At 31.1% G+C, this 13,229-nt stretch overlaps 1 protein-coding gene across 1 annotated transcript in view; it reads right to left on the bottom strand.

Annotated features, from left to right (window-relative positions):
• Positions 1-370: 370 nt before the first annotated feature.
• Positions 371-13,229, bottom strand: part of LOC108557354 (neuronal growth regulator 1-like) — a gene marked incomplete at its 5' end in the record, with an annotated part of 54,148 nt that continues 41,289 nt past the window's right edge. Inside the window, 3 exons of the mRNA XM_017913833.1 lie at positions 371-655; positions 723-817; positions 10,500-10,772. Coding sequence (XP_017769322.1) covers positions 371-655; positions 723-817; positions 10,500-10,772 — 653 coding nt within the window. The remainder of the gene's footprint in view (positions 656-722; positions 818-10,499; positions 10,773-13,229) is intronic.

Below are 13,229 nucleotides of genomic sequence, written 5' to 3'. Positions count from 1 at the left end.
TTATATTTTATATCATTTTAAATGCAACTACTACTTGTAATAAGAAGTAGTTAAATCAATTTCAGAACAAGTTTATATGAACATAAAATGTGTACCTGTTTTTTTGTATATTTTACAGTTGTATCCTGCAAACTATTTATATATATCTTTTTGAAGGTATTAATAATACTATGTAGAATATTTAAAGTCAATAAGTTTCATCTACTTATAATATTAAATAAAATGTAAAATATTGAAGATAATATTACTTATATAAAACAACTATATTTACTATGTTGCTTCAAATAAATTTCAAACAAAAAATAATTTAATAAAAGACAATTTTATAAGTTTTAATTATACCTGTATGTTCTACTTAAATCTCTTCGATTTAACCATTGATTTTAATATTAGAAACAACAAATAATATGGATTCTTGCTTTGATGGCAGGATTTGCGCGAAGTAGGAGCAGCTCATTTCAATATAGGAGACCACCCCCATGTTTTGATTTAATAACGAGTGCTTCTCAAAGGGTTTGGCATTCCTACGAACTATCGGACTGATGAGGGATGCCTCACTCACTTCAGTGCACTCCGAACCAGAAGCGCTGCTCGCAAAGGGGGTGTGTAGATGTACAACCCGAACGCCCACCCTCGCCCCGTACTCCACTTCACTCTAGCACAACACAAACACATCCTCTTCTCCGCTCGCACACAGAAGTCACGTATATATATATCTCTACAGATACGATTAACTGCAAATGGGCTGGAGCTGGTTCTGGTACTGGTGCAGGTCTTCTAAGCATAACCCCCGATGCGATCCCATCAATCAGAGTCGCTGATCAAAGATCGAACCGATATATAACGGACCGCACTTTTACACTAATTGCAATCCGCCAAGTTAGTGGTTTAAAAATAAACCGACGACCGTAAATCCCCCACTGAAAGTGACAGGTGGTGAGCGCAATAATTATTTTTCGATTTTAAAAATTAATTATGAATCGTTTTCTGGGGGCGACCTGCAGCAGCTGAAGAGAGCTTGGCTCAAAGGTCTGAAAAATGAAAGGCGGTTGAAGGCGACGGCGGTGGAAGCAGAAAACGCTGTCGCCAGCTCAGAGCGCACTAATTCTTAAAGTTTTAGTTTTCTTGAATGTTTGATGAGTTAATTTACAAACTGCACCCTCATAAAGTATGTCACTTGTTTATAAAATATTCATCAAAGTTGAAATGGCTATGATTAGAGTATAGTGTAGTGTATTTCTGTGTACATACAGCTATGTGCAAGATCGAAAGAGTAAAACATAGAATGTGAAAGAGTGAGAAAAAGAGAGAGAGCCGACGCGACTGTCTACTACGTTTATATAAAATTCCACGTTTAACTTTTATATGCAAACTGTGTATATTTAAAGCGAAAACTTGAAATTATATCGGCGGTAGAAGGAATTTTGCATTCTACTATTTTATAGGTCATAGTTTAGATAGAACACTTTGATATATTTTTAAAGTATATAACAATTTTGCAGTTCTAAAAATGCATTTGTATATTTTAATACCTTCAAATAATTATTGATAACTTTTTTGCACATTATTATTACCTATGCGATCAATATTCCGGGGCAACGAATTAAATATTTATTTTAAGTAGCAGTTCGATGAGATTGAATAAACGTGCTACAGGCTACAAATTAAATTTCAAATCATTGAAGGGTATAAATTAAGATTTTTTTTAGACATCTATTTATAGGGTGCTTATGAAATCCAATATTTATTTGTACCTCATTATAGGAAGGACTTTTATCAAAGTGTATGGTAATAGAATATTTGGAAACGAGAATTTAGAGAACAAGGGTGAAAAAAATGTGCGAAGTTATTTTTTAAATTAGGAGCCTACTTTCAGTGGAAAAGTGTAGGAGGAGCTCCTTATATAGCATGTCATATTCAATAACCGACTTCATTTGCACGGGGAAAAGCCACACGAGCGAAAACAAGGAATTGTAGAAACAAAGCTATTTCATTTTATTCCTTTTACATAAACAGACATTTTAATCACACTTTTTTTTTACATTATGTTCTTTTCACGTGTCTTTCGCTTGAATTAACATTCGGGGGTTATTTGTTCGCTCCGCGAAATCAAACATTTTAACGTTAACGTGCATTTTCAGTTTTACAGGAGTAGGGGAGAATATCTTGCATCTACGAGATGGCTACGCGTCTCCTCGGCTCTATTATTAATAACTTCTCCATCGCACAGAGAAATAAATTCAATTTAAAACTTAAACCAGCACCGCTCATCTTAATCTACTTCGCATCGAGTTACGAGAACGCAAATTCTTCCTACAGAGAATTATTCATGGCGTTAAATTATTTTGAATAAATAACAAATACTGATTTCGTTTGTCTGCCTTTAACGATACACGACTTATTAAATCGGGACATCAACTTATCACAATTGTATTCAATTTTAGATGAATGACATTTGATTATCAGGCATTTCACGCAAGCTTAACTGAATTGTGTAATACAATTTCTTGCAAATATATTTCATATTGAAACATGGTTTTACAATTTCACTCAAAATACTTGTATAATTTAATTATTTTGCAAATTTACCTATTAATTATATACATAACTAGTAATAATTATTATAATAATCATATATGTTAATTATAATTTAATCAATAATTTATAAATAGTTTACGAATTTATAATTAACTACTGTTATTACATAAACATACTAATAATGTAAGTTATGATTTTTTCTATTAAAGTTTAAATAATACTTAATCGTGTCATGGTTAGACAAATAACTCCACTATACTATTTATTACAAATATATATATTTAAAATGTTTTGTATTATACATATTATTTAATTTACATTATTCATTTTCCTTTATGGAAAAAATAAAGTCGAAAGTCGAATTGCTTTATTGTTAATGTATAAAAATATTATTAAAACTAAATATATTATGATAAAAATATTGATTGCTAATAATAGGTATTTTGTATGTCCTAATTTTAATACTTGTTATTAAATAACATATTCATTTCAATTCTACTTTCATCCTTGAAGTAATGTGTTTGATGAAGTAAAAAAGAAAGAAGTTGTGTTAATTTAGTTTTTAAGATAAATGTATATTAAAGTTGTGAGAATTTAATAATTTAAAATTAATTAAAACGGAATTGGGAACTGGCCTATTTAGTTGAAGGCAAGTTGCCAACGTCCGCAAATGCATATGACAAAACTTTGTCTCCATATTTCAGGAAGATCTTAGAGAGGCTAGCAAGCCATTGTGGTTCGGTCGGTTTATACGGGATGCATGTAGTTGGGTGGCGGTTGTAAGGAATCAGGACCAGGTTAATGTTACCCAAGGTGTACATAACATCTCTCGCCACTCAATCTGTTTTATGGCTTTGCCAAATTAAAGCCAGCAGTCGGATGATTAACGGTCGAACTGCAGCTTGCCTGCTCAACCATCGCCTCACAATCTCCTCCTTCGCACGTAACAAAAGGGCTTTTACGCAGCTTTCAATAAATTCACTTTAATGGCACGGCGAGCGCGGCATCCGCTCAAAAACAACATTATTACTATAATGTAATCGAATTATACTTAACCTGCATTTTACGGAAGCGCTTCCGGGATGTAAAAGGGAAAGGAGAAACAAGTGCATCACCTAATTTATGTTAAGATTACGAGCGCAAACTGGCCATAATAATTATGTTCGGGGAGAGGAGGCGCAAATACACCTCTCCCGGTTTAGGTGTTCCTTTTTCTTTCGTTTTTTTATGATGATATATAGATTCACTTAAAACGTCCAAACCCATTCCGCACACAAATTTATGAACTTTCCATTTGATATTCATAAGCTTAAATTGACCACGCAACCTAACTTATGTATTTTTCATTTATATAATTGAAAATTTCTATTGGATAAAATGAAATACAATTGTGCATTGTTAATGAATTTCAATGAACTGTAATCACGAGTCCCTTTTCCATTATAATTATATGGGGTTCATTGTATCGCGGCTGCATAATACAAAATGCAACGACAAACATGTTGCCAAATAGTCGATGAATGCATGAAATTTGCAATACTTGAAATAGATAGATTTAGTAAATCCCGACATTAAATAGTGATCATGGACTGTCGCAGAGTACTACATAAATTCGGTATTAGCGTTCTGACTAAATAAAGGGGGGTTCTAGTGATACACGAGGATATCGATTGAGGGTTATCTTGGTCTTAACATGTTGTTGCGTAGTAGTTGGTTGGATGTCCAATATTAATGGTGCAGCTAATAGGATGGAATGGGCACAGACACTTCTGGTTCTTGGCCGCTCCCTCTTTTCAGGAGAGCCCCATAGACATTAAAAGCTTACATCGTCCCCGAGTATTTATTCCAGCAAATTGTGCATTCGGCTGAGGAATGAGATTCTAAAAATACCAAGAGAGAAATGTGTGCCGTTAAAATGGCAAAAAAAATAAGAAGGATGGTGAAAAGGAGAACGGGAAGAACGTATCCACAATAGATGGATAGTTAAAAAATATATGAGCGTGAGAATGACCAGCGACGATACATTAAATAACGCAAAACAACAATAGCAGAAGGAATAAGAAAGAACCAGGGGGTATAGGGGTGTATAGGAGAGGAAGAAAACATTTGTCTTCCATGAAAACACTTTGAGCATTAATAAGTTAAAAACATTCTCTACTTTCGCCGTTCTCCCACTCTCTCCTTCTACAAAGCGTCGTCAGAGGGGTTAATGTTGCGTTTTGCATGTCATAAATTTATTTATTTCATAAATTTTTCACCGAGAGCTTTCTGCCTCTTTTTAACTGTGTGCTTGTGAAATTGTAGAGCAAAGATAAATAATGTATACAAATTTACGTAATTTCAGACATAAACATAATACAAACGTGTTTCTGATTAATTTTTGTTTATTCAGAAACATATAATCCTAAATTACACTGAATAAAATAAACTATATTCAGTATATCCAGAAGAAAGATGTTTTACACAAAAACATTAATAATAATAATATTTATAGTGTTTTTTCAATTTTTATATGCATTTAATAGCACAAATTGTTTTTATTTTATATTTCAAGGTTTCATAGTACCCTTTTTTTTTAATGTCATTTGTTTCAAAACAATCTAATTTAAAAGAGAACTAATTTTTAATGTTATTATTGCCAAATAATATATTAACAATGGGAGATATGACTATGAGTGCCACAATTTACTACTTATAAACCGACTCATCTACCAGTTAAACAACACGTATATTAAAAGCGACAATAGAGAAGATCATTTGATCTAAAACAAGGGTTTAATTAAAAACACTCTTAAAAAACTGCGCTCAATACTTTTTTCTTCATCCTCCTGTTCTAGGATGTAATTATCCTTTATAGTTTCCGGCCATTAGAGCCGAGTGTTGTACGTAGATTTTTTTCTTTGTTTAATAAAATGTACATTTAATGGAAAACAAATGCTTATCTGAGAGTGCATGCTGTAACAGGGGGCGGAGAGAAATAGAGAGAGAATGAGAGCAACTGAGAAAGAGAGACAAAAAGAGAGAGCAATCTCGTAAGTTGCGACATTAAAAAGATTAAAATCTGGCGGCGGTCGTACACAAAAAGGTGATACGTAAAATTTTCGAACACAAAACGTGGAATTCTCTTTCAACAATAAAGTTAATTCCGGAAAGACACAACCAAAGGCGCTTTCAAATATATATATATATACACTTACATACACATTCCTACATAGATAGACAAGCGCAACACAGGAACGGGAATTATCAGAAACCAACAAAAGGACACGCGAATTGCGCCTACTACATTGTATAAACAGAAAATGTAAATGCGTTGAAGGGAAATAGATGGAAATAGTCTTCGGGGAGGTGGAAGCGAGACGGAGCCCGTGTGTATTTATTATGCCAAGGCAGCTGTGGAAATGATAAGACAATCAACAGTCGCAGTTTACGTTGCAATGTGCCGGAGACCCTCTCTAGGCAATGCTCAAGTGTAGATACGAGGTCCAAAAGCGTACTCCCGTACTCCCACACAATCTGCATAAGCTCAACGCTTGCTTCTAGTCATACTTGCACAACTCTGATAAGGGCTGGTACAAAATTTTCAATGTTTTTTTCACAACTTACTATTAGGATATTATGTTAACATCTCTATTTTGCAATAGAAAATGTCTTATTTATTTAAATAAGTAATATGTGACCATCAGAGCAAAATTACTCCATTATGTATGATATATCATCCATATGCAACAGTTGGTCTTTACTAATCAGATACAAAAGCTTAAATATTAACTAGACTATAGAAGTAGTTGTTATCTATAATTATATATTACGTAATTGAAATAATGGTACTTCACGTTTTGTCCAATTTTCAACACAATCGAAAAATCATTCACAATGTTTTATGTTGATAAAAAATGTGTATTTTTTATCAACATAAAACATTGATAGAAGTGCGTCGAATTTTGCTCGTATTAGATTGATTAGTTTCCAAGAAATCACTTTAAAAGAATAATTTGAAAGATGATTTGAAGTAAAAATTTTATTTATACCTAGTTATCAAAATTTATCGTTAACTCTTGTTAATTAAATGTCTACCACATGTGCATACCCTATGAATTGAATATAAAATTTATAATGATATTATGTGTTACAATTTTAAAACAAACTTTACTTAGAAATTGCCAATAAAATTTGATATATACATTTGTATTTTAAAAAAAGTATCAATAAATGGTGTATGGCGCTGACGTTCGTTATCAATAATAATTATTTTTGGTAGTAAAGAACAATGTCAAATTTATCAATAAACAAATAAATTGAAAAAAATAATAATAGGACAAACATAGATTGCGTATGAATGCAACTACAATAATACAACATATAAATATAGAATGCTTGTGTGATCTGTATTTTTATTGTTGTTACTGTTAATTTTGTTTTTCGATCGGAATGAAAAGCGATTTTTGTACGTCACTTTCAGTCACCAATTCACGTTTGTAAACAAATACATATTATTTATGACACTGATAATAATTTAATTGTTTATCAGATGAACAGGCCTGTTAATCAATCGATAATTATGAAGCGCAAATTGCGGATTTGTGTCACTACAAATCGGTCGGACGCGAACCCAAGAATATTTAATTACGTAATTCGCTGACGTCAATAGCACCACTCTCACATTAGCGCTTGCTAATTTTGTATAGAGTCATTAATAAATTAGTTTTGCTTTCAGATTTCGACAACCACACAACTTCTAAACATTATTAAAATTATATTTGGCATACACACTACTAGTCAAATAAGAAACTTCTAACCAGACAAATCTAGTGTTTCGCCGCGATGTGTTTACACATTAAATTGTGTAGATAAATCTTTGAATAAAATCATAAGTACAGCAACGTTTGTGGAATACAATACAATTATTTTATATGATACATAAATAGTTCACAATCAAACTTGAAAATTTGTCAAAGTACTTAAATAGACTTCCATGACACTTAAAACTTTTGAAATGCATTTAAATATCAACCGCAATATAATTTACTAAATATTTTATGCATAATTAGGTAGTTTTTACGAGTTTATTGATAATTAAAAATGAGAAACATAACGATTCACAAAAACAATATGATACTTATAAACATCATACTTTTTCAGTGAATTTTGATAAAATTATCATAAATTTTATATTTATAACTACACTATAATTTTACAGTATATATAAAATAAAAAGTAGTATTAAAATTTTAAAAGTGATTTAAGCATTTGATTATTAGTTTCATTACATGTTTTCTGAAAACACGAAATATACCTTAAAAGAATTGTATATTTGTGTCGCAATCTTCTTCCGGCTATGTGTGTCGCCGGGTATGATTTCGCGAAGTTGTGAATTGTATTCTCTTAAGACTTTAATATTGTAAGGAAACGACAGCGGAAATCTCACGAGTGCTTTATAACTTCTTGGAACATTACCAATAAAAATCAAGCAGCAAATAAAACAGGGAAGCTGAAATAAAATGCAACAACAAGCAAGCACAACACGAATTATGTTTGAATATTACTCGCAGTTTATCTCAATTAACTACGCTTATATTACTTTCTATACTATTGAAAAAGTAATAACTTTAACTTTTTATATATGGTTGTTTCGCAATAAATGAAAAAAAAAAAAACATTTGAAAGTCTATAAGAAAATCAAACGAAAAAATACATTTCATATTTTCTGAAATGTTGAAAAAAATAATATTATTATGGTTATGATATATTAGTCTTCATTACTTAATATAATTGTAAATATAATTATTTGAAGCATTAGTTAAACATTTTTTTCTTGAACGAATTATTACTAATAACTTATATTTTCATTATATTACTCTATTTTTTATTATATTACCAAATATTCAATATAAAAATGACAAAAACGACATAAAAACTCTGAAAATACAAAGATTTGGATTCTGTATAGATAGAAATTGTGTATAACTTTATGTAAGCAAAGCACTTAATGAAAGTTATTCCCATATTTGCTTTATATAATCAAATAGATTATTCGCTTATTGATTATAATTTTAAATTAATATTTATTTATATGCATGAATCATTTATAATGTAGACACGACAACATAATTTGCCACAACCAAATAAAATCTATATTTGATTCGGTTCGATGTTTATGGCGTCTAGACTTGATGGAATTGATTGCCCTATTTCTCCTTTGCTCGGACGTGAATATTTAAGGCCTCGTATGGACCGTCGAGTTAATAAACCGCGGAAAACAAACAAGTCTTTAATCGAAAGCCGAAAGGAACCAACGACCCCGTGACTTTATGCCGAACAAATATATGTTTTCCTTTTAGTCTCGACGAGAGCCGGGTGAAAGAGAGAAGTTGTTAATGCATGCAAATGAGGGGACGAAATCCTCGCGAGAAATCTTTTGGATAAAGTTCTAATTTGAAGTTCTTTCGCTTTCTCATATTATAAGACGAAAAAATGTGTGTACTCGAGGAAAAAGAAAATTAGCTTTATCTAGATAATTTTAGCGATAGCTCCAAACTGCTTTTGACACATACTTATCTATTCTTTATTTTTCATTAATATTGTACAAGATGTGTTTTTATTGATAACATATATTATATTGTTTAAGTGGTATTATTTTTTTATTGACATTATAATTTTATTCTGTCAATTACTAAAATTTAATATATTTATGCAAAATTTTCCACTGTTATTTATTTGATATTTAAAATAGTACAAGTAGAATTTACATTATATTTATTTCGTTTTCTTATATATGATAGAAAACGAAATAAATATAATATTAGATATTATATATTTTCCTGATTGTTTTGTCATTCAATTTTGTAGGTTTATGTAAAATTGATTATTTCCTTTTTAAAATTAAATTAAGAGGTCAGAAAGGCAAGCAAGTATTTCTTTTTTAAGTTTTCAATATAACTTTACTATAAAATTCATGAAGTTTTTCGGACTAATTTTTGAAATTAGTTAGTTTGCATTTAAATACCTTCTTTGTAATAGTTATTTTTTTGTATTTATTTTATAGATACGTTTATTTTTTATTTATATAATTGTTGAATCAAAATACCTGAAGCTATCTGTTTAATATAAGAACAGATAAATAATGAATGATTTTACAAATGATTGTATGAAATGAAATATGACAATAAAATGAATATTTAAAAATATAATCAATTGCACAACTAAGTTGATAAAATTAATAGTGTAATTAAAATAAAAACAAAAGTTAAACTCAACAAAGTGGACGAATGACTCGCTGTAATTAGTTGAATGGAAATGTTTTATTAGTTGTAACATTCCGTGTATTGCGAGCGGAGGTGTTAAAAGCGCACACATATATTAGGGCTAGTGTGTGCAGACAAATGAGTTTATGTAGAATACATGGCGGGTACACACACACTTCCTTGTTGATACGCTGTATAATAGATGTTGAGCGCGATGTGTAATCCAGGCCAGAAGGGCAAAAAGGACTTGTATATATTAGTTCTATGTCTTAACTCGCCCTCAAACAATGTTCGAGTGATAAATTATTATGCGCACATATATAATCTGATCTACGCCCGTGAGGAATCGATAATTCTAATAAATCTCGCTACGTCCCGGAAGAGGTTTTGCACTTCGACTTTTTCACATCCCCATATTAATTAGAATCGATAACCCTCTCACATACACTCTCACACACACATACAAAAACAGCTTGTGCACTTTGCACCGGGACTACGTGTGAAACATTTTAATTAGTGCAGCTTGTTGGGACTCAGTATAAAGGGTACTTATAGGAAAGTTTCGCGATGCATAACTTCTTCGATTTCCAATTACACTTTGCTATTTTATAACGATATAACGAGTTCTAAAGAACTCCAGTATAAAATGACATTCGAACATGAACACTATGAAATTGAAAAATATTTAATTAATATGTAATGTTTCTTGGTACTTACAAAGGACATGCAGGACAATTTGCTGGGAGACGTCCTCTCCAACCCCGTTGCTAGCAGTGCACTGGTACACCCCCGCTTGGTGCCTGTCCACCCGGTCCAATGTTAGAACCGGAGTTACCGTCGTCTGCTCTCCGCCCGGCAGTAAATTATTCCTCCTGGACCAAGTGATTTTGGGCACAGGATTACCAGACGCTTTGCATTCCAAACGAACCGACGTACCCTTTTTCACCTCTACACGACCATTCGAAGTTACATAGTGTATTCTTGGAGGAACTGAAAAAGAAGTTCAAACATAATTGAATATATTTTATTACACATATATAAGAGAAACTGAATACTTTATTTTCTTAATCATTCATTTTTTAAAGAATAACAATTAGACAATTACATAAATAATTACGTATATAAAATATAAAATGAGTGTCTTTTCAATATGAATTAGTAAAAACATAACCAGTTATTCTTATTCGAATAAATACTAAAATAATCAAAGCAGGGTTTCCCAAAATATGTTCCGCGAAAAGTTAATAGGTGTTCCGTGATAACTTGGAATAAAATAATTGCTAAATAAATATGTATATCATATTTATAATGGGAAGTATTGATTGACATAATAATAAAATAAATTTATTTTTTTTCTAGCAAATGTTAGCTATAATTTTCTAAAAATAAACATATTGATGTTAATGAAAGTATATACATTTGAAGTTTGAATAAACCATTAATGGAATGAATAGGAAATTATTTATTAATATAAAATACGATAGTGATGGTTTATCATAATAATTGAAGTACTACTGAAAGACTTGACTGCAATAATGTTGAAGAATAGAGAAATGAAGTTATTTACATATTTAGAATCGCTTGATCATAAATTTATGTTTAAAGCACAATTTATATAATTATTAAGTATAAAATATAATTTATATATTTTTGTAATATACAAAAAATATACTTTCTACTGAGTTGTTATAAAATAAATCGTTGTGGATTCTTTAAAAAAAATATAAAGTACATATTAATGTAACGATAAAAACATGTTTGCTGTCTAATGGCGGGATTCTGTGAAAGTAAAAATATTTTTGTTATAAATTAGTGTTTTTATTAGCCAACCGAAATTCCATGCCATTGCACGATGATGGGACATTTTTTATGTCCTTTTTTGTTCCCTGTTTTTTGCTGCTCTATGTCGAACACCAAAAACAAATAATAAAGATAAAACAAAACACAAGGAGTATAATTTACATTTGTTAGCAAATGGACGGGTATTTGTTGAATGGTAGCGACATACAAAAAGCTAATTAATTATGGTGCGGTCATCAGGGCGAGAGAAATAATAAAAGTGAAGAATTGTTTATCAGGAAATTAATGTGGCGAGCAAGTAAATACAGTTTCCTTCCGCCCTTCTCCTAATTCCCGCAACTCCTTTTCTTCGAATCTTCGTTTCCTTTCGTTTCCAGCAGGCCCCCGAGTCGTAAAAATATGCACGAAACAGGATCTCGTCTGGCTGAGCCATTAGTAAAACAATCAAGCTGCACATTCAGTAATCTCATTACCGACTGAGACGCCGGCAGCCGAGAGAGAAGAGATTCTTAATGACATGCTAATCAGAAATTCTTCATCCTTTCAGGAATATAGCGTGCTACCTCGCTCATTCCTGGAAATGCACACCACTCTAAATACCATTCCCGTCCCATTTTCCTCACTTCACATATACATTTTTCATATTATACTTAACACCTTCGAAGTGAGGATCTTAATTGCTCCTGTTTCTTTTTCTCTTTAAATTTAATTTATTAAAAACGTGAATAGGAAAAGAATATCTATATTATTGCCAACAATTAAAGTCTAAAATCCCAAACATGAATTTACAACCTCCACCTCTACAGTTGTAGAAATGCAATTCAAAATGTTAAAAAATATTCCATAATATACCGATTATTATGTGAAATTGCAAATAGACCTATAATATAGGTTCTAAACTAATAATAAATCTGTTAAAATATTTCAATCTTCGTATCCACATTTGAAATGCATTATATTAGAATAAAAACATACAATAGTAATATTTTTTTTTGCAATAGTTAATAAATTGCATATAAATATTATTAACTGTAGTTTTTTCCGCGCTGTTTTCAAAGTAAATGTATTTTTGCTTGAGCAACACGTCAATGTCATGTTTTGCTATATTTGAAATAAATAACTCGAACAATCCGACTTTCTTCATTCACAACACCGGAATCTCTGCAAACTTTTCTATCACATACGGATGTAATTTGCTTAGCATATCTGAAAGTTAGATGCGATACTATTGGCATCCCGTGTTATGATTTGAAATTGTTTTCTTGATAATATAGTTGGAGTAGGGTCAAAAATGCAATATGCAAAACAAAAGCAGCAAACAAATATTTCTATATTTCAGTGACAATTATCTGTACCATTTAAATAAACTTGATGCGGAAGCCGAAAATTTATATACCGATTTTGTTTTTTTTTTTTCGACACTCGGATACAAAAATTGCATTTACCGGAAACAACCAATTAAAATTCGATCTGGGTTGGCGCTGGTGTTTTATGAAACAAATGACTTTCGATTATCATAACCCGAAAGCTGGTGATGTATACAATTTTAATTACAATCCCTACCCCATATTGGAATACATTCACAAAAGCACTAAACTCGTATATAACAAACACATCCATACACAAACGGACAAAGCAGAAAAAAAA

This window comes from Nicrophorus vespilloides, unplaced genomic scaffold (assembly GCF_001412225.1).
Source record: "Nicrophorus vespilloides isolate i.1.1-1 unplaced genomic scaffold, Nicve_v1.0, whole genome shotgun sequence".
Lineage (NCBI taxonomy): Eukaryota > Metazoa > Arthropoda > Insecta > Coleoptera > Silphidae > Nicrophorus > Nicrophorus vespilloides.
The sequence above is the reverse complement of the archived record's forward strand: the minus strand, read 5'-3'. Positions and strand labels throughout refer to the sequence as shown.